General features: G+C 44.0%; 1 protein-coding gene across 1 annotated transcript in view; it reads right to left on the bottom strand.

Annotated features, from left to right (window-relative positions):
- EPHA6 (EPH receptor A6) overlaps positions 1 to 20,061 on the bottom strand; it is a 675,722-nt gene that overhangs the window by 504,142 nt on the left and 151,519 nt on the right. The window contains exon 3 of the mRNA XM_075263563.1: positions 5,322 to 5,985. Coding sequence (XP_075119664.1) covers positions 5,322 to 5,985 — 664 coding nt within the window. The remainder of the gene's footprint in view (positions 1 to 5,321; positions 5,986 to 20,061) is intronic.

The following is a 20,061-nucleotide window of genomic DNA, read 5'->3' as shown; positions in this document are numbered from 1 at the left end:
CAGAGGCAGTGGCAGTGGCGTGAACGGCAGGCGGCCTTTGTCCTGCCGCTGCTGCCTGCCACTGATTCCAGTGCTTGGATTCCAAATGACGGCGCATTGAAGTGGTGGACAGGTTGCTCTTCTCAGAGCCCCTAATCAATTTCGAGAGGCAAATTGTGCAGACAACACTATATCTGTCCTCGGCGCATTCCTTGAAAAAACTCCACACCTTCGAGAAACGTGCCCTCGAGGTGGGAGTTTTTCGGGGCTGGGTACGAACTGGAACATCTTGGGAGATTCCGGGTGTGGCCTGGCTTCGCCTAAGCTGCTGACCTCTGCCTCTGCCTCTAGCTACCCTTTTTGGTGCTGCACCTGCCTCAACATCCACACTACTTTCCCCGCTTGACATCCCCCCTGTCCAGGTCGGGTCAGTGTCCTCATCATCCACCACTTCCTCTTCCAACTCCTGTCTCATCTCCTCCTCCCGCACAATGCGCCAGTCAACTGGATGCCCTGACGGCAACTGCGTCACATCATCGTCGATGAGGGTGGGTTGCTGGTCATCCACCACCAAATCGAACGGAGATGGAGGAGACTCTAGTGTTTGAGCATCTGGACACAGATGCTCCTCTGTTAGGTTCGTGGAATCGTGACGTGGAGAGGCAGGTTGAGGGACAATGAAAGGAGCGGAGAACAGCTCTGGGGAGCAGGGACAGTTTGGGTTATTGTTCTGTAAAGCTTCGGAATTTTGGGAGGAAGGAAGACAAGACTGTTGGGTAATAGGAGGAGAGGAGGCAGAGTCTGACTGGCTGCTGGACAATGTGCTGTAAGCGTTCTCTGACAGCCATTGCAAGACCTGTTCCTGGTTCTCGGGCCTACTAAGGTTTGTACCCTGCAGTTTAGTTAATGTGGCAAGCAACCCTGGCACTGTGGAGTGGCGCAATGCTTGCTGCCCCACAGGAGTAGGCACGGGACGCCCTGTGGCTTCACTGCTACCTTGCTCCCCAGAACCATTCCCCCGACCTCGCCCACGGCCTCGTCCACGTCCCTTTCCGGGAGCCTTGCGCATTTTGAATTCCTAGTTAGAAATTGGCACTGTATACCAGTAGTAAAAATTGTGGGTGCACGTAACCCCAATATATTCTTTGAATTCCCAGTCAGACACTGGCACTATATGGCAGTAGCAAGAAATGAGGGTATTTGTATTCCCAATATACTCTTTGAATTCCCAGTCAGACAATGGCACTGTATACCAGTAGTAAAAATTGTGGGTGCACGTAACCCCAATATATTCTTTGAATTCCCAGTCAGACACTGGCACTATATGGCAGTAGCAAGAAATGAGGGTATTTGTATTCCCAATATACTCTTTGAATTCCCAGTCAGACAATGGCACTGTATACCAGTAGTAAAAATTGTGGGTGCACGTAACCCCAATATATTCTTTGAATTACCAGTCAGAAACTGGCACTATATGGCAGTAGCAAGAAATGAGGGTATTTATAACCCCAATATATTCTTTGAATTCCCAGTCAGACAATGGCACTGTATACCAGTAGTAAAAATTGTGGGTGCACGTAACCCCAATATATTCTTTGAATTACCAGTCAGAAACTGGCACTATATGGCAGTAGCAAGAAATGAGGGTATTTGTATTCCCAATATACTCTTTGAATTCCCAGTCAGACAATGGCACTGTATACCAGTAGTAAAAATTGTGGGTGCACGTAACCCCAATATATTCTTTGAATTACCAGTCAGAAACTGGCACTATATGGCAGTAGCAAGAAATGAGGGTATTTATAACCCCAATATATTCTTTGAATTCCCAGTCAGACAATGGCACTGTATACCAGTAGTAAAAATTGTGGGTGCACGTAACCCCAATATATTCTTTGAATTCCCAGTCAGAAACTGGCACTATATGGCAGTAGCAAGAAATGAGGGTATTTGTATTCCCAATATACTCTTTGAATTCCCAGTCAGACAATGGCACTGTATACCAGTAGTAAAAATTGTGGGTGCACGTAACCCCAATATATTCTTTGAATTACCAGTCAGAAACTGGCACTATATGGCAGTAGCAAGAAATGAGGGTATTTATAACCCCAATATATTCTTTGAATTCCCAGTCAGACAATGGCACTGTATACCAGTAGTAAAAATTGTGGGTGCACGTAACCCCAATATATTCTTTGAATTACCAGTCAGAAACTGGCACTATATGGCAGTAGCAAGAAATGAGGGTATTTATAACCCCAATATATTCTTTGAATTCCCAGTCAGACAATGGCACTGTATACCAGTAGTAAAAATTGTGGGTGCACGTAACCCCAATATATTCTTTGAATTCCCAGTCAGACACTGGCACTATATGGCAGTAGCAAGAAATGAGGGTATTTGTATTCCCAATATACTCTTTGAATTCCCAGTCAGACAATGGCACTGTATACCAGTAGTAAAAATTGTGGGTGCACGTAACCCCAATATATTCTTTGAATTACCAGTCAGAAACTGGCACTATATGGCAGTAGCAAGAAATGAGGGTATTTATAACCCCAATATATTCTTTGAATTCCCAGTCAGACAATGGCACTGTATACCAGTAGTAAAAATTGTGGGTGCACGTAACCCCAATATATTCTTTGAATTACCAGTCAGAAACTGGCACTATATGGCAGTAGCAAGAAATGAGGGTATTTGTATTCCCAATATACTCTTTGAATTCCCAGTCAGACAATGGCACTGTATACCAGTAGTAAAAATTGTGGGTGCACGTAACCCCAATATATTCTTTGAATTACCAGTCAGAAACTGGCACTATATGGCAGTAGCAAGAAATGAGGGTATTTATAACCCCAATATATTCTTTGAATTCCCAGTCAGACAATGGCACTGTATACCAGTAGTAAAAATTGTGGGTGCACGTAACCCCAATATATTCTTTGAATTCCCAGTCAGACACTGGCACTATATGGCAGTAGCAAGAAATGAGGGTATTTGTATTCCCAATATACTCTTTGAATTCCCAGTCAGACAATGGCACTGTATACCAGTAGTAAAAATTGTGGGTGCACGTAACCCCAATATATTCTTTGAATTACCAGTCAGAAACTGGCACTATATGGCAGTAGCAAGAAATGAGGGTATTTATAACCCCAATATATTCTTTGAATTCCCAGTCAGACAATGGCACTGTATACCAGTAGTAAAAATTGTGGGTGCACGTAACCCCAATATATTCTTTGAATTACCAGTCAGAAACTGGCACTATATGGCAGTAGCAAGAAATGAGGGTATTTGTATTCCCAATATACTCTTTGAATTCCCAGTCAGACAATGGCACTGTATACCAGTAGTAAAAATTGTGGGTGCACGTAACCCCAATATATTCTTTGAATTACCAGTCAGAAACTGGCACTATATGGCAGTAGCAAGAAATGAGGGTATTTATAACCCCAATATATTCTTTGAATTCCCAGTCAGACAATGGCACTGTATACCAGTAGTAAAAATTGTGGGTGCACGTAACCCCAATATATTCTTTGAATTCCCAGTCAGAAACTGGCACTATATGGCAGTAGCAAGAAATGAGGGTATTTGTATTCCCAATATATTCTTTGAATTCCCAGTCAGACAATGGCACTGTATACCAGTAGTAAAAATTGTGGGTGCACGTAACCCCAATATATTCTTTGAATTACCAGTCAGAAACTGGCACTATATGGCAGTAGCAAGAAATGAGGGTATTTATAACCCCAATATATTCTTTGAATTCCCAGTCAGACAATGGCACTGTATACCAGTAGTAAAAATTGTGGGTGCACGTAACCCCAATATATTCTTTGAATTCCCAGTCAGAAACTGGCACTATATGGCAGTAGCAAGAAATGAGGGTATTTGTATTCCCAATATACTCTTTGAATTCCCAGTCAGACAATGGCACTGTATACCAGTAGTAAAAATTGTGGGTGCACGTAACCCCAATATATTCTTTGAATTACCAGTCAGAAACTGGCACTATATGGCAGTAGCAAGAAATGAGGGTATTTGTATTCCCAATATATTCTTTGAATTCCCAGTCAGACAATGGCACTGTATACCAGTAGTAAAAATTGTGGGTGTATATAGCCCCAATTCTATTGCTAGGGGACTTGCAGGGTATTTCTGGGGTGAAGGTGGGGGGGCACACCGTTGGAACGGGTATCGGGGTATATATCGGGTATACGGGAATACACTGACAGTGTATTCCATTCAGGATCCTGGGAAAGCTGGGTTGCGGCGATTGAGCCCGTCAGTGCCACGTTACACTGACAAGCTTCTCCCTGGAATTTAGCTCTTACAAGAGCTGTTGGTTGTCTTCTCCTTCCTATCCTAGCCTGTCCCTGCCTACCCAGAATCTAAGCCCTAGCTAGCTGGACGGAAACCTCCGTCCTCGGTGAATTGCAAGCTCAGAATGACGCGAAGCTGGGCGGCGCTGTTCTTTTAAATTAGAGGTCACATGTTTTCGGCAGCCAATGGGTTTTGCCTACTTTTTTCAACGTCACCGGTGTCGTAGTTCCTGTCCCACCTACCCTGCGCTGTTATTGGAGCAAAAAAGGCGCCAGGGAAGGTGGGAGGGGAATCGAGTAATGGCGCACTTTACCACGCGGTGTTCGATTCGATTCGAACATGCCGAACAGCCTAATATCCGATCGAACATGAGTTCGATAGAACACTGTTCGCTCATCTCTAGTTGGATCAATCCCATGGTTAAGGCTGTATAAAATCTCTGTCTTGTTATGGAAGTGTATTATGGCACCAAGTGAAGTGCACCGGCATTTACTGTACATCGCCTCTTAGGCTTGCAATTTCGTAGAGATTTTTTTCAGTCCAACGGAAAAAAAATGGTGACATGCTCCGTCAAGTATTCAAAGGAACTTAATACAGCAGCTAACATGTCTCACATGTCTCTAACAGTCTCGTACGAAGACATTTGGGAGCTCTAGGTACTATTCTAAAGTCTCTATAGCATGTGCATGAGTTCCGGAATTGGACAAATCACAAAGGAGGCCAGGGAAGGCAACACAAAAAAAATCATAATCCCCTGTCCTGGCTCTAGTGTCCATTGCCACTGGAAATTCCGGGCCAATAAATGGCCACAAGAAAGGATCCAAAGAGAGCCACTGCTGAGACCACTGATTGGACCCAGTGGTCACATGTAGGACAGGACACAGGAGTGCCAAGACAGGTATGATTTTTTTAATACGTTTCACCACATTACATTTTTCATCTGAGCCCACAATTTTTCCAAAAATGATCCATCATAAACATTTTCTTGTGACAAGTCAACCAACACTTACCATGGCAGGTTCCATCCAATTCCTCGTAGCCAACACTGCAGACACAACGTCCAAGTGGCACCAGCCAATCTCCGTCAGCTCCACAGTACAATTTAGGAGTGTCCCTCTCCTCCGCATATTTAATACAGGACCCCCTTACTTCGACAAGCGAAGACGAATCAACTCTTGGAATGGTATCAGGAAACATCGCCAAGTTGCGAACCATATACGGGCATTTTTTATAGTAGACTCTTACAGAGACCAAAGCAATGCAAGCTCCGATGTCTTGGAAAGCAAGGTAAAATCCTTTCTTGGTGATGGGACCCACCTCTCGCACTTCCGTGTTAAGTTTAAGGATACGATCACCCAAATCCATTTGCGTGAAACTTTCATCGGCAGCAATCGTATCGATCTTACTATACTGACTCGGCTTGAACTTTTGTCCATGTGCCTCGTCGGATTCCATGTAGTAAAGGTTAAATGTCTCTTTGCAGGTGCCCACTACCCAAGGAATGCTGTTACAGTCCCTAAGAGTAAATTTCATCTCCACAAACACTTTTTGCGCAGCATCCCGAGAGATCCAGTTGGTCCGAAGCCAGTTGTTTTGATTTGCTTCCATGACGTTACATACCTGGTATGTATGAATAGGCCGGTTATATTCATCCATTTCTGTGATAGCGTCCCACTGTAAATATAAGCACAATGTATTATTAATTACACCGAGTCACAGGATTCATCAACAGACAAAACAGACGATCTGGCCTGATATTATAAAGACAGCTATAAAACGCACAATAAAATAGGAAAAGCTGTGACTGCTGATTGTGGCTGTATAGTGTCCCCTTGTTAAATACGGAAAAAAAGTTATTGAGTAATTTATTTTACAGTATTTGGTATTCAAAAATGTATTATAGTTTCACCACGAGCACCCAGCAGTATGAGAAGATTTCATGATATGGTCTCCCTAATGCATACATGATGTCATCGTACAGAGATAATGGACACAGTGATGTCATAATACAGGAATAATAAACACTGTGATTTTACTGTACAGGATAATATATACAGTGATGTCACAATACAGAGACATACCTCCCAACCGTCCCGATTTCCGCGGGACAGTCACGATTTGGGTGACATGTCCCGCGGTCCCGGTTGGAGGGAGGTATGTCCCGATTTCAACTCAGATCGGCGTCCAGAGGACGCCGATCTGAGTTGAACACATACGCGGCTGAAGCAAGGAGCTGACACAGATCAGCTCCTCGCTTCCCCGCCTCTCTCGCTGACACATATGCGGCTGAAGCTGCTCGCGTGCTCGCTTCGCCGCTGCGTCTCTCTCTCGCTGACACATGCGGCTGAAGCGAGGAGCTGACCTGTGTCCTGTGACCTGTGTCAGCTCCTCGCTTCGCCGCTGCCGCCGGCTCCTGGCTTGTAGACGCGATGTACAGCAGCTTCAGCCGCATGTGTCAGGGAGAGAGGCGGGCAGCGGGGAAGCGAGGAGCTGACCTGTGTCAGCTCCTTCCTTCAGCCGCATGTGTCAGCGAGAGAGGCGGGCAGAGAGCGGCGAGGGAGCGGAGGAGAAGGTAAGTTTAATGTGGAGGTGGAACGTGAATCTGGGGGCAGATGAAGGAGAGGACGGCATGACACTGGGGGCAGAGATGTGGGGACATGAATCTGGGGGCAGAGATGGAGTGGACATGAAACTCGGGGCAGAGATGTGGGGACATGAATCTAGGGGCAGAGATGGAGGGACATGAATCTGGGGGCAGAGATGGAGTGGACATGAAACTGGGGGCAGAGATGTGGGGACATGAATCTAGGGGCAGAGATGGAGGGACATGAATCTGGGGGCAGAGATGGAGGGACATGAATCTGGGGGCAGAGATGGAGTGGACATGAAACTGGGGGCAGAGATGTGGGGACATGAATCTGGGGGCAGAGATGGAGGACATGAATCTGGGGGCAGAGATGGAGAGGACATGAATCTGGGGGCAGAGATGGAGGGACATGAATCTGGGGGCAGAGATGTGGGGACATGAATCTGGGGGCAGAGATGGGGGACATGAATCTGGGGGCAGAGATGTGGGGACATGAATCTGGGGGCAGAGATGGGGGACATGAATCTGGGGGCAGAGATGGGGGACATGAATCTGGGGGCAGAGATGGGGGACATGAATCTGGGGGCAGAGATGGGGGACATGAATCTGGGGGAAGAGATGGAGAGGACATGAATCTGGGGGCAGAGATGGAGGGACATGAATCTGGGGGCAGAGATGGAAGAGGGACATGAAACTGGGGGCAGATGAAGGGTGTATATGAAACTGGGGGAGAGATAGAGGGGGGACATATAATTTACGGGTGATTGTAGGAGGATTATACTGTGTGCGGGCACATGAAAAATTAACGAGTGGGCGGAGTCAACACAAAAAGTGGGCGGGGCTAAATTTGCCGCGGCGCACTACGCACATTTTGTCCCTCTTTCAGTTCTTCAAAAGTTGGGAGGTATGCAGAGATATTAAATGCTGTGATGTCACAGTACAGAGATAATGTCCATAGTGATGTCACTGCACAGGGGTAATTAACACGGATGCCATAGTACAGGGATAATAAATAGAGTGATGTCACAGTACAGGGATAACACACATAACGGTGTCACAGTACAGAGATAATATACACAGTGATGTCACAGTACAGGGATAATACACTCAGTGATGTCACAGTACAGGGATAATACACTCAGTGATGTCACAGTACAGGATAATACACACAGTGATGTCACAGTACAGAGATAATACACACAGTGATGTCACAGTACAGGATAATACACACAGTGATGTCACAGTACAGAGATAATACACACAGTGATGTCACAGTACAGGGATAATACACACAGTGATGTTACAGTACAGGGATAATACACACAGTGATGTCACAGTACAGGGATAATACACACAGTGATGTTACAGTACAGGGATAATACACACAGTGATGTTACAGTACAGGGATAATACACACAGTGATGTTACAGTACGGGGATAATACACACAGTGATGTCACAGTACAGGGATAATACACACAGTGATGTCACAGTACAGGGATAATACACAGTGGTGTCACAGTACAGGGATAATACACACAGTGATGTCACAGTACAGGGATAATACACACAGTGATGTTACAGTACAGGGATAATACACACAGTGATGTTACAGTACAGGGATAATACACACAGTGATGTCACAGTACAGGGATAATACACACAGTGATGTTACAGTACAGGGATAATACACACAGTGATGTTACAGTACAGGGATAATACACACAGTGATGTCACAGTACAGGGATAATACACACAGTGATGTTACAGTACAGGGATAATACACACAGTGATGTCACAGTACAGGGATAATACACACAGTGATGTCACAGTACAGGGATAATACACACAGTGATGTCACAGTACAGGGATAATACACACAGTGATGTCACAGTACAGGGATAATACACACAGTGATGTCACAGTACAGGGATAATACACACAGTGATGTTACAGTACAGGGATAATACACACAGTGATGTTACAGTACAGGGATAATACACACAGTGATGTCACAGTACAGGGATAATACACACAGTGATGTCACAGTACAGGGCTCATAGACACTGATGTCACAGAAAACTCCTTAGATGTATACTGAGAAAAAAAGGTGATTCTATCTGACTTGGTTTGAGCACACAATGGAGTGCTGACCACATCCACGTCACATCTAAAGCCCTGCCCATCTGCACATGGATGCAGCCAATACCACCTTATATGGGCTCATCCTTAAAAAGACATAAAAAAAATAGAAATCAGACCAAAACAAATAATTATCAAAAAAATTATTAACAAAAAGTTGAGTCCAAACATTGAAGACCTTTTCTCTTTTAGATCTGCGGTGACATCAGATTTTTATTGCAAATGTTAGCACATATTGTTACCCTAAGCAAGGCATTATGAAAATTTGCGACAAATCCCTAACCAAATTAGTATGTTTGGATTATAAAATCTGCAGCATGACCACAATTCCAGGTGTATCTTTACAATTAACGCACATGTAAATGGATATCTTTAAATCACACACAGGTACTGTCAATTGCTGAGGACTTTCAGTGCAGAATCCCCTCTGAAAAGTACATGCAGAGGACATGCTGCAATTTCCAAAAACAGTTTTGTGATTCGCAGCATGTCAATTATACCTACAGAAATTCTGGCGGTTTCCCTATAGGTATAATGAAAGCAGAAAGTCTGTGGATTTTCTGTGAAAAAACGCAATGCGTTGCCGTTGCAGTTTTTTCTGCAGTGCCTTTTTTTTGCTGTGGTCCGCTACATGTGCCCTAAAGGGGTTGGTCATCTCACCACCTAAATCTCTTCTAATCCACTTATATAATGTTGTACATGGTTTCAAATGGTAATTAGAGATGAGCGAACACTATTCGGAACAGCCGTTCCGAATAGCAAGCTCCCATAGAAATGAATGGAAGCGGCCGTCACGCAGACTTTGCTGGCTACGTTCATTCACTTCTATGGGAGCGTGCTATTCGGAACGGCTGTTCCGAATAGTGTTCGCTCATCTCTAATTGTAATGTTGACGCTGAGAAAATCAACTTTAATCCATATGCAAATACGGTTCAAGGAATGTGGCCGCACCTGTCAGATCACCTGTTCTCACCTGTGGTCACCACCCACTGCTTCCTACTAGGATCAAGATTGACAGGTCCTGATGTGCTGCAACCACAGGCAAAACTAGGTTCTCCTGCAGATGTGACTCAGGTACACACCTCATTTGCATACTCATTAAATGTTGATATTCTCAGCGGCAAGATCCCACTTTGACACAGAACATTGTGATCGCTATGTTCCCTACAGCAGCATATAATTGGTGTAATGGAAACTTTAGCACCCCTTAACACTTTCCTGGCTTCCTGGTTTTTCCTGTTTTTTTTGGACCGAATTTTGACAAGCAGGCCACCTCAGAATCCGGTCCAAAAAACGGCTAGCCACAACTGGATACCGGTGCAGTTTACCAGCATCGATTCTTGACATTCCGCTCCAGATTAGGCTTAAATGAATAGGCCTAGTCAGGAGGGAGTGTCGCGCCACGGACGCTGCGGCGGATTCTGCTGTGGAATCCGCGGCACGAAAGAGCAGCTTGCTTCTTTTCTCCGCGAGTGGCAAAAAAACGCTAGTGGAAAAAAGAAGTGAACAGCTCCCATTGAAGTCAACGGGAGGCGTCTTTTGGAACTGGATTCCATGCCAAAATCCGGATCAAAAGACCCAGTGTGAACTTACACTAATATTGGGCATTGACCTTTTCCCAAATGGCAGAAATCTTCTACGGGCTAAGGCCCCACGAGATGCTGTGGGAAAAACTGTGGCAGCAACGGATTGCAGTTCTTCGTGCAGTGCTTTAGGCTCACGTTGCGGAAAACACAGCTTTTTTTGTTGCAGTTTTTTGCGCCAAAGCCAGGAGTGGATCGAGCACAAGGTAGAAGTAGAACTTGATATTTTTCTCCCATTCCTTTTGTAGCCATTCTTCACTTTGGCTCAAAAAACTGCAAAAAAAAATCTGCAACGAGAAAAGCTGTGTTTCCACAGCGTGGGGCCTCAACCTCGGACAGAAAATTTGCAGAGGTTTCCTCTGCAAACTTTCTGCTTCAATTATACCTATGGGGAAATCGCCATAGACATAATTAGATATTGACATTGACACGCGCCGTTTTTGTAAATCGCAGCATATCCGTACCATGCTTTTTACCGCGAAGTGGACATGGTGTTTATGTCCCATGGGGTCCTGGCCTAACTCGCCCTCAAGTGCCCCGCGCTGGCTTACTTTGGCCTCAGATGACAGCCCCATAAGCCCAGCGAGCCAACGGGGCCATCCTTTTTCCATGAAATAGCAGGCCTCCATAGTTACATAGGCAATTTGTCATAGACTACTGCTGTCTATGGTATGAGCAATCTGCAAATCACAAATACAAGCCCCCTAGAGGGCTTAAAAAAGACAAGAAAATTTAAAAATTTTGTAGAAATATAAAAATTCTAATTCACCCACTTTCCCCTAGATCGTAAATAAAAATACACAAAAATAAACAAATTAGTCATCCAAAAATGGCCAGAATCTAAAAATCTAAAATATTAATCCCAAATAGCCAACACCATACTAAGAGCCGACTGCGCATGCCCATGCTACAAGAAAATGGCCGCTTTGACTGCAAGCGGCCATTTTCTTGTAGTGCAGACATGCGCAGTCGGCTCTGCCCAGGCCCGATGCCTGGCAGAGTGAATTCAGAGCCGGAAGATGCCGCGGGGATGCTGCAAGGAGAAGACTTCTCGGAGAATCCAGCCCAACCCTCACTTGTGGACTTGGTAAGTATAATTTGATCGAACGTTGCCTACCCCTGAAACGGGCATTTTCCCCCCATAGACTATAATAGGATTCGATATTCGATTTGAGTAGTCGAATATTGAGGGGCTACTCGAAACAAATATCGAACCTCGAACATTTTACTGTTCGCTCATCTCTAATCACTACATAAAAATTTTGGGCATCCTACACACTTTCGTCCATGAAAACATAACACACTTCCCAGTACACTATACAGAATATTAACTGGTCCCCTACAAAGTACAATGTGTCCTTTATATGGCTCTGCAAATGGAAAAATTAAAAAGTTATGACTTTTGGAAGGCGGGGAGCAAAAAACAAAAATTAAAAACTTAAAAATTGATGTTCCATCTCACGGATATATTGCATAACCATAGGGTCGGATGGGAATATTCCTCTAAGGCAGGGGTAGGGAACGTACGGCTCTCTAGCTGTTGCAAAACTACAACTCCCAGCATGCATACTTGCTCTGCTGTTCTTGGAACTCCCATGGAAGAGAATGGAGCATGCTGGGAGTTGTAGTTTCACAGCAGCTGGAGAGCTGAAGGTCCCCTATCCTGCTCTAAGGTATATAGATGACTTACTGTATCTGCAGGAAAATAATAGTTTCACTGGTAATTTTGCTGCATTTTTAATTTATGCCGGAAGAAAACAAATATTAAACAAAAAAATTTTTAAAATTCCGTACACCAGCGAATAAGAACACACGAGCTGATATCTTAAATCCCTGAGTCAGAGAACAATGTATCTTCAAGCTTTTTCTGTTACATTCCAAGAAAATCTCCACTCGAGTAATTAATCCTTTTTTTTTTTTTTTTCTCGTGCCCGCTACCAATGAATATACAAATTATTGGTAAATAAAAGCCCCACTGGCGACCGGCGTATTATTTATCAGAATTAAGCCGAAATGTCAGCCTGCCTCCATGCTCGGAAATTTAGAGTGCTTTAACTGCTTTTCAATGTGCCCATAATTGGACCCGCACAAAACGTCTTTGGAAGATTTAACAAGGCAATACGACTATTGAGCACATTGACACAACGGCTACAAATTAATTACCTGCCGGTGCGGGGCAAGCAAAGATAAACCTACTTATTTTCAGGGATGTAGATACATTTTGTATGAGTAATAGAAAGCACTTAGGATCCAGCGGCTCCCGGAAAACAAATGGCTAAGAAATAAGGAAGATAACCGCAAAACAGTGACACTTAATATTTTGTGAATCTATATGACTACGTCTGGCCACATTACCCGGGCACTTATCTCAAGGAGCGCAGCAAAATGTCACCACTGCTTAGAAAGTTGTTTTAGCTGCATAGATACACCAATTATGGTGACCTTAGCAGTGAGGGACACTGATTCAGCAATGGTTTAAGAGCCATCTGGGCACATTTATCAGATTATTGTCTCGATGGAGCAACTTCAGTGCAGATGCAAGGAACCATTATACCAAAACTGATCTTAAGAACCATCAAGTCGTCCAGCTGTCAGTTAACTTATTGTATATGGAACGGAGCCAAGTGACTCATTACTGGCTTTCAAAGGCTTCTTTGGATTTGGCTGAATCTATAAAGGAGCTATGTTAAAAAAATAAAGTGGTGCAGCACCTATTCAGTCTGGATGCGGGAGATTATGTATTTATGATGAAGACGTGGCATTAAGGAACATTGCAAAATCACGGTTAAGTATTTTGAAGAGATTGGATTATTGAAGATGCTATGCAGGAATAAAAAGATACAATGTATAACATGTATAACATGTAGAGATGAGCGAGTAGTACTCGATCGAGTAGGTATTCGATTGAATACTACGGTATTCGAAATACTCATACTCGATCGAGTACCACTCGCTGTTCAAATGGAAAAGTTCGATGCAGAACCAGCATTGATTGGCCGAATGCTATACAGTCAGCCAATCAACGCTGGTTCTTCTCCTACCTTTAGAAGTCTTCTCCGTGCAGCTTCCCTGCGGCGTCTTCCGGCTCTGAATTCACTCTGCCAGGCATCGGCTTGTAGTGCGGGCATGCGCAGTCGACTCTGCCCAGGCCCGATGCCTGTCAGAGTGAATGAAGAGCAGGAAGACGCCGCAGGGACGCTGCAAGGAGAAGACTTCTCGGAGGATCCAGCCTGACCCTCACTCGTGGACTTGGTAAGTATAATTTGATCAAACGTTGCCTACCCCTGAAACGAGCATTCCCCCCCCCATAGACTATAATAGGGTTCGATATTCGATTCGAGTAGTCGAATATTGAGGGGCTACTCGAAACGAATATTGAACCTCGAACATTTTACTGTTCGCTCATCTCTAATAACATGTATCATTTGTTATAGGACGGATTCCTTTCATATCACAATTGCCTCACTCAGAGCTCCCCTATACAATTCCTCCTCACGACCATCACCTATGTCCCATCTGAACATTTTAACAGGATTTCCTTTTCTATCAGACCCCGGACCACCATGACGTTTTGTAAACAGCAGGTCTATGTACACAAGCTTATCATCATTCCCAATTCCTCTTGGTGTCCTTCACATAATAGTCAAGTTCCCTTTTTTGAAACATCTACCTCACTCGGAACCCTTCCTTGACTATATTCTGCTGACCAACTATTTTTTAGCCAAAAGAGGGTTATTTGTCTCCTTTCTGACAGTGGAAGGCTGTGTATCATACATTTTTCATCTCACTCTACTGCAAGTGTTTACATTGCACAGACTGGTATCAAAGGAAATCAGGAAGGAGATCAAAGAAATTTAACCAGTGTGTGAGGGTGACCCTTATCTTCTGGGCCTATTTGCAGCTGTTTCAAAGATGTACTCCAGTAATATATATATATACATACATATATATATATATATATATATATATATATATATATATATATACAGTGTTGGCCAAAAGTATTGGCACCCCTGCAATTCTGTCAGATAATATTCATTTTGTTCCAGAAAATGATTGTAAGCATAAACTCTTTGGTATTATCCTCATTTAATTTGCCTTCAATGGAAAACCACAAAAAGAATTGTCAGAAAGACAAGTTGGATATAATTCCACACCAAACATAAAAAAAGGGTGGACAAAAGTATTGGCACTGTTTGAAAAATCATGTGATGCTTCTCTAATTTGTGTAATTAACAGCACCTGTTACTTACCTGAGGCACCTAACAGGTGGTGGCAATAACTACACTTGCAGCCAGTTGAAATATATATTGCGAGTAATGTAATATTATTGAATGGGAGATCTCCTCTCTGCTCTGCAAGTCTATTAGTAGCTCGACCGGTCTCCAATAGACCTGCATTGATAGTTTGACCTCTTATTAATACAGATGATCCCCTAGGGTAGGTTATCAGTATTAGATTGCTCAGGGTCCATTGCTTTGCACTGTTGCGATCAGCTGTTTGAAGAAGTTGCAGCATTTGTATCAGTACTGCAGACTTATCACTACTTACCAAGGTCATTGCCATTCCATGATATGGCAGCTCATCCCTTGCATTACAGCTTTACAGCTCAGACTATTGTCTTGTGTATGTACTTGCTATTGTAGATCAGCCCCTTTAATTGGAATGGGACTGAGCTGATTCATAAATATGATACAGGACTAGGGGCTCTGGCACCCCCCCCCCCCCCCCCGTTGTATTTGAGTTTCATTTACATACTTATCAAAGTGGATTTTTCAAGGTGCATATATTGCATAATCTAGAAGTACACTGGTGCTCAGGATAATGGCCCCCTACAATATTCTAGGCTGGTTTGATATTGAGATCCCGCTTAGTTATATAATAATGTCCACAATGTTCCTATACCTTTGAGAGTATACCCTATGAGATATATGGGCTGGATGTATGTAACAGATTATCCTTCATTGCGGGGTTCTAGCAGTACATTGTCCTCCAGGTGTGTTCACTTTCTTATGCAGAATGATATTATCGGCCTCCCAGTCAGTCCTGGTAAATGGGCCCTTATGGGCCACTGAAATAAATGAGCTGTAAAATAACAGCAAGAAAGGTGACGAAAAGATTAACATCACTCAGTATATCTGTCCTCACACGACTCATTCAGATGATTCCTTCTTACACGGTATAATATGTAACAGAGAGGGGTGAGAATGGCCGGCAATACCTGACATGGTCCATGGATGACAGCAACTCAGTTACACAAATTGCAGATATTTTTTTTAATCCTGGACAACCATTTTAAGGCTGAAACGCAGTTTTTATTGTTGATTGTGTTGCATTTTTTTGAGTCAAATCCAAAAGCGACTACAAATGGAATGGGAAATATATAGGAAGTTCTTATACTTCTACCGTCTGCTCAATCCACTCCTGGCTTTGGCTCAAAAAAACAAAACAAAAACGTGCGGAAACGCAACTTTTTTTGTTACAGATTTTGCTGTATTTTTTGAGCCAAACCCAGGAATGGATTGAGCAGAAGGGAGAAGTATAAGAACTTCTTATATATTTCTCGTTCCCTGTGTAGCCATTCTTGGCTTTGGTTCAAAAAACCGCAACAAAATCTGCAACAAAAAAAAGCTGCAACGTAGGGCCTCAGCGTAAAGAGGACCTTTCACCACCTCCAACAACTCCAGTTCTTTTTTATCCTTTAGTAGGCAGAGCACCACTGACTCCAAAACTTTTGGAATTTTTTCCTAGCTCCCATCATATCAGAGGATTTCGTTTTGGCACCCAATCAGGAAATCTGGCTTCTACTGCCAAGTGGGTGTTGTCAGGCAGGAGCAGGCAAGGGGACGTGATACTAAGCAATCTGAAGCCTTGTTCACATCTGCATTGGTAATCCGTTCGGGGGAGTGAGTGTGAATGGGGACCCCCCGAACGGAGTACCGAACACATTGGCAAGCGGTGTGCAGTGAAAGCACACGGACCCCATAGACTATAATGAGGTCCATGTGCTTTCTGAACAGTCTCTGCACGGAACATGAAAAGTTCACAATCTATTTTCCTGTCCACATGACTCGTTAGGAGACCATGCAGAAAGCACACGGACCCCACTATAGTCTATGGGGTCCGTGTGCTTTCACTGCACACCACTTGCCAATGCATTCAGTAATCCGTTCGGGAGGTCCCCATGTGAACTACCCTGAACAGATTACCATCATACATGTGAACGAGGCCTGATACTGTTAGCCTCTGATTGGGTAGTGTTAGGCAGCCCTTGCCTGCTTCTGTCTGACATCACCCACTTGACAGTAGAGGCCTAATTAGAGATGAGCGAGTAGTGTTTGATCGAGTAGGTGTTGGATCGAATACTACGGTATTCGAAATACTCATACTCGATCGAACACTACTAGCTGTTCGAAGTTTAAGGTTCTATGCAGAACCAGCATTGATTGGCAGAATGCTATACATTGCCAATCAACGCTGGTTCTTCTCTTACCTTTAGAAGTCTTCTCCGTGCAGCGTCCCCGTGGTGTCTTCCGGCTGGAATTCACTCTGCCAGGCATCCGGCCTAGGCAGAGCCGACTGCGCATGTGCGGGCATGCCCTCGCATGCGCAGTGGGCTCTGCTCAGGCTTTGGGCCGGGCAGAGCCGACCGCGCATGCGCAGTCAGCTCTGCGTAGGCCCCGATGCAAGACGCGGGGACCCTGCGCCGGGAAAAGACTTCAAGGAGAATCCAGCCCAACCGTCACTCATGGACTTCGTAAGTATAATTTTATTGAATTTTGCGTACCCCTGAAACAAGCATTTCCCCCCATAGACTATAATGGGGTTCAAAATCCGTTCGAACAGTCGAACAGTGTGCGGCTGTTCGAATCGGATTTCGAACCTCGGACATTTTAGTGTTCGCTCATCTCTAGGCCTAATTAGTATATCGGTACTGATTGCTCAGGAATGGTGGGGACTAGAGAAATTATTCCAACAGTGCAGGAATCAGTAGTGTGGCGCCTATGCAAGGATCCAGATAACTGGGCTTGGAATTGGTAAGACATATCCCACTTTAATTACTGGTTGTGTCACGTACATACAGCAGACTATCATCATGGCATCGCATGGCACTGTATGACGTCATTATATGGTATATAATATTTAGAATAACTTCAGACATAAGCTTAGTGGACAATAAAATCAAAGCCGCTCCCAGCGCCGTGCTCTTTGGTGTAAATACTGCAGAGGTCGGCATTATTGATGTCCTGGCTTAGAAGGTGCTGGAGGAGGTAACTGGACCAGAGAATTGAGCATCCACTGAGATCTGCAAAAATGACTGTCGAAAACTTCCATGCCACGAGCAAATCTGACTCTTCCATTACTTCAGCGACTTTGCTCATTCGGCGACTGTACTGCTGGAAGCCAGACTCCTCGTATTATGTACAAAATCCAAATAAACCATCTTAAAGTAAAGGTTTCATCACTCTTGCTGTAACCGCGGCACTGGGTCATTGATAATTTACCTCCTGTGAGCAGAAAAGCTTTGAAATCCATTTACTGAGATTGCCAGCACACAGCTGCAAGCCATAGCCGGCGCCTTGTCACCGCTCCGCAGAACTGCGTCCTATTTATAGTCTGACAGGCTTCAGTCATCCCGTTCTATAGCATTTATTATATATAGTTCAGGTGCAGAGACGTTTCCTTACTTTTCTTTATAGGACTTCTTCTGGATCGACACAGCGGTATAACAGGTCTTATTAGATGGACCTGGGTCTCCGACTATATGGTTAAGGTTGGCTAAAAAGTACGTTCCCACTACCGTTATTAATGTCCGTTGCTCTTATTCGTCATAGGATGAGAGCAACGGAAATTAACTGTAGAATGTCTGTTTCCGTCACTCCATTGTTCTCATTGTATGAAAGATGATTACAATAGACGTTCACCATGGCAGTGTAAACATCCCCTTGTATAATCGACAAAACTGACCACGATAATTCACAAGGTTAGGACATGAAAGCGGAACGATGCAGACACGGTGCTCAGATAACATGATGAATGTCGGGAAATACAATGTACTGGAAGTTGTAAGTATATCAGTCATAAGTCGATGACAGGAAAAGTCGAATCCGGAAAATACAGGTTGACATGGAATATTTACAAAAATAATGACGTTATTAAAAACCATATGCGACTATCTTTGTATCCATACAATTATCATGATATTTAAAGGTGATGTCCTGGACTTTACTATTGAAGGTTGTTGATAGCTGATCCTCAGGGATTTGGCTCTTGACACCCTCAGTGATCAGCTGTTTGCCAGAGCCATATGTGCCTAACCTATTCAGGTCCATACACTGTGTAGCGTTGACTTACCCGGGACTCATCTTGTAGCGTATTTCCTAGATGCTACGCAGTGTACAGAGCTGTAGGTGATTGATGGGAATGCCAGGAGTGCGAAGGATAAGTCATCAATAGTGAAGTCCTGGACAATCTCTTTAATGATGTGTTCACATTTGCGCTTGGTATTAGTCTACTTGCAAACTGTTTAAAAATTAAAAAAAATGATTTGGTACAAAATGGGTCCCACGAGCGGACACCCGAATCTGTCTTCTTACGCTGGGTTCACACCTGCGTTCAGCCTTCCGTTCTGTGCTTTCCGTCTTCTGCATGCCAGAAGACGCAAAGCACAGACCAGGTCCGGCCGTGAGCGGCGGTGAGCGTTTTGTGCTCTCCGCCGCAAAACCGGATTTTTTAATCCGGACACAGAGTACTGCATGTCCAACTCTGTGTCCGGATCATAAAACCCGGTTTCGCGGCAGAGAGCGCAAAACGCTCACCGCCGCTCACGGCTGGACAGCTTTCTCACCCATTCAAATGAATGGGTGAGAAAGACTCCTGCAGGTTTCCGTCTCCTGCTCTGTTTTATGCAGAACGGAGAGGGCAACGCAGATGTGAACGAGCCCTTAGACAGATAGTTAATGGGTTTCCATCAAAAAACGGACCGTTTATATGTCAGTTTACTGTCAGTTTTTTTCACTTTGTGTCCATTTTTTTTCTTTTTCCCTTTTTAATTCTGAGCGTGCACAGAGTGAAAAACTGATTTGTTTGTAATCCGACTTCCATAGATTTCTATATTAAAAAAACAGTTTTGAGGTGACCCATTGTGTATCCTTATTTTTTTGTACGGACACAAAGTCCTGTAAGTTTTTTTGATCTTAAGATAGATTCACAATGGACGTACACCAGTATGGGTTCACATCTGTGCCCAGTCTCTAGTTTAGCCAATCCAGACGGTTTCCATCTACTGCCTCGCAAAACTGGACAGGAGACGGAAACCCGGCAGTCAGCTTTCAAACCCATTCACTTGAATGGGTTTCAGAGGTGACCACCCGTATGAATCTTCTGCCTGTCTAAGGGCAAACCATTTTTTTTTAACCAGACACAAAGTCCCGCATGT

The sequence above is a fragment of the Leptodactylus fuscus genome, chromosome 2 (assembly GCF_031893055.1).
Source record: "Leptodactylus fuscus isolate aLepFus1 chromosome 2, aLepFus1.hap2, whole genome shotgun sequence".
NCBI classification, from domain to species: Eukaryota; Metazoa; Chordata; class Amphibia; order Anura; family Leptodactylidae; genus Leptodactylus; species Leptodactylus fuscus.
Note: the sequence above shows the minus strand (reverse complement) of the source record. Positions and strands in the feature narration are given on the sequence as shown.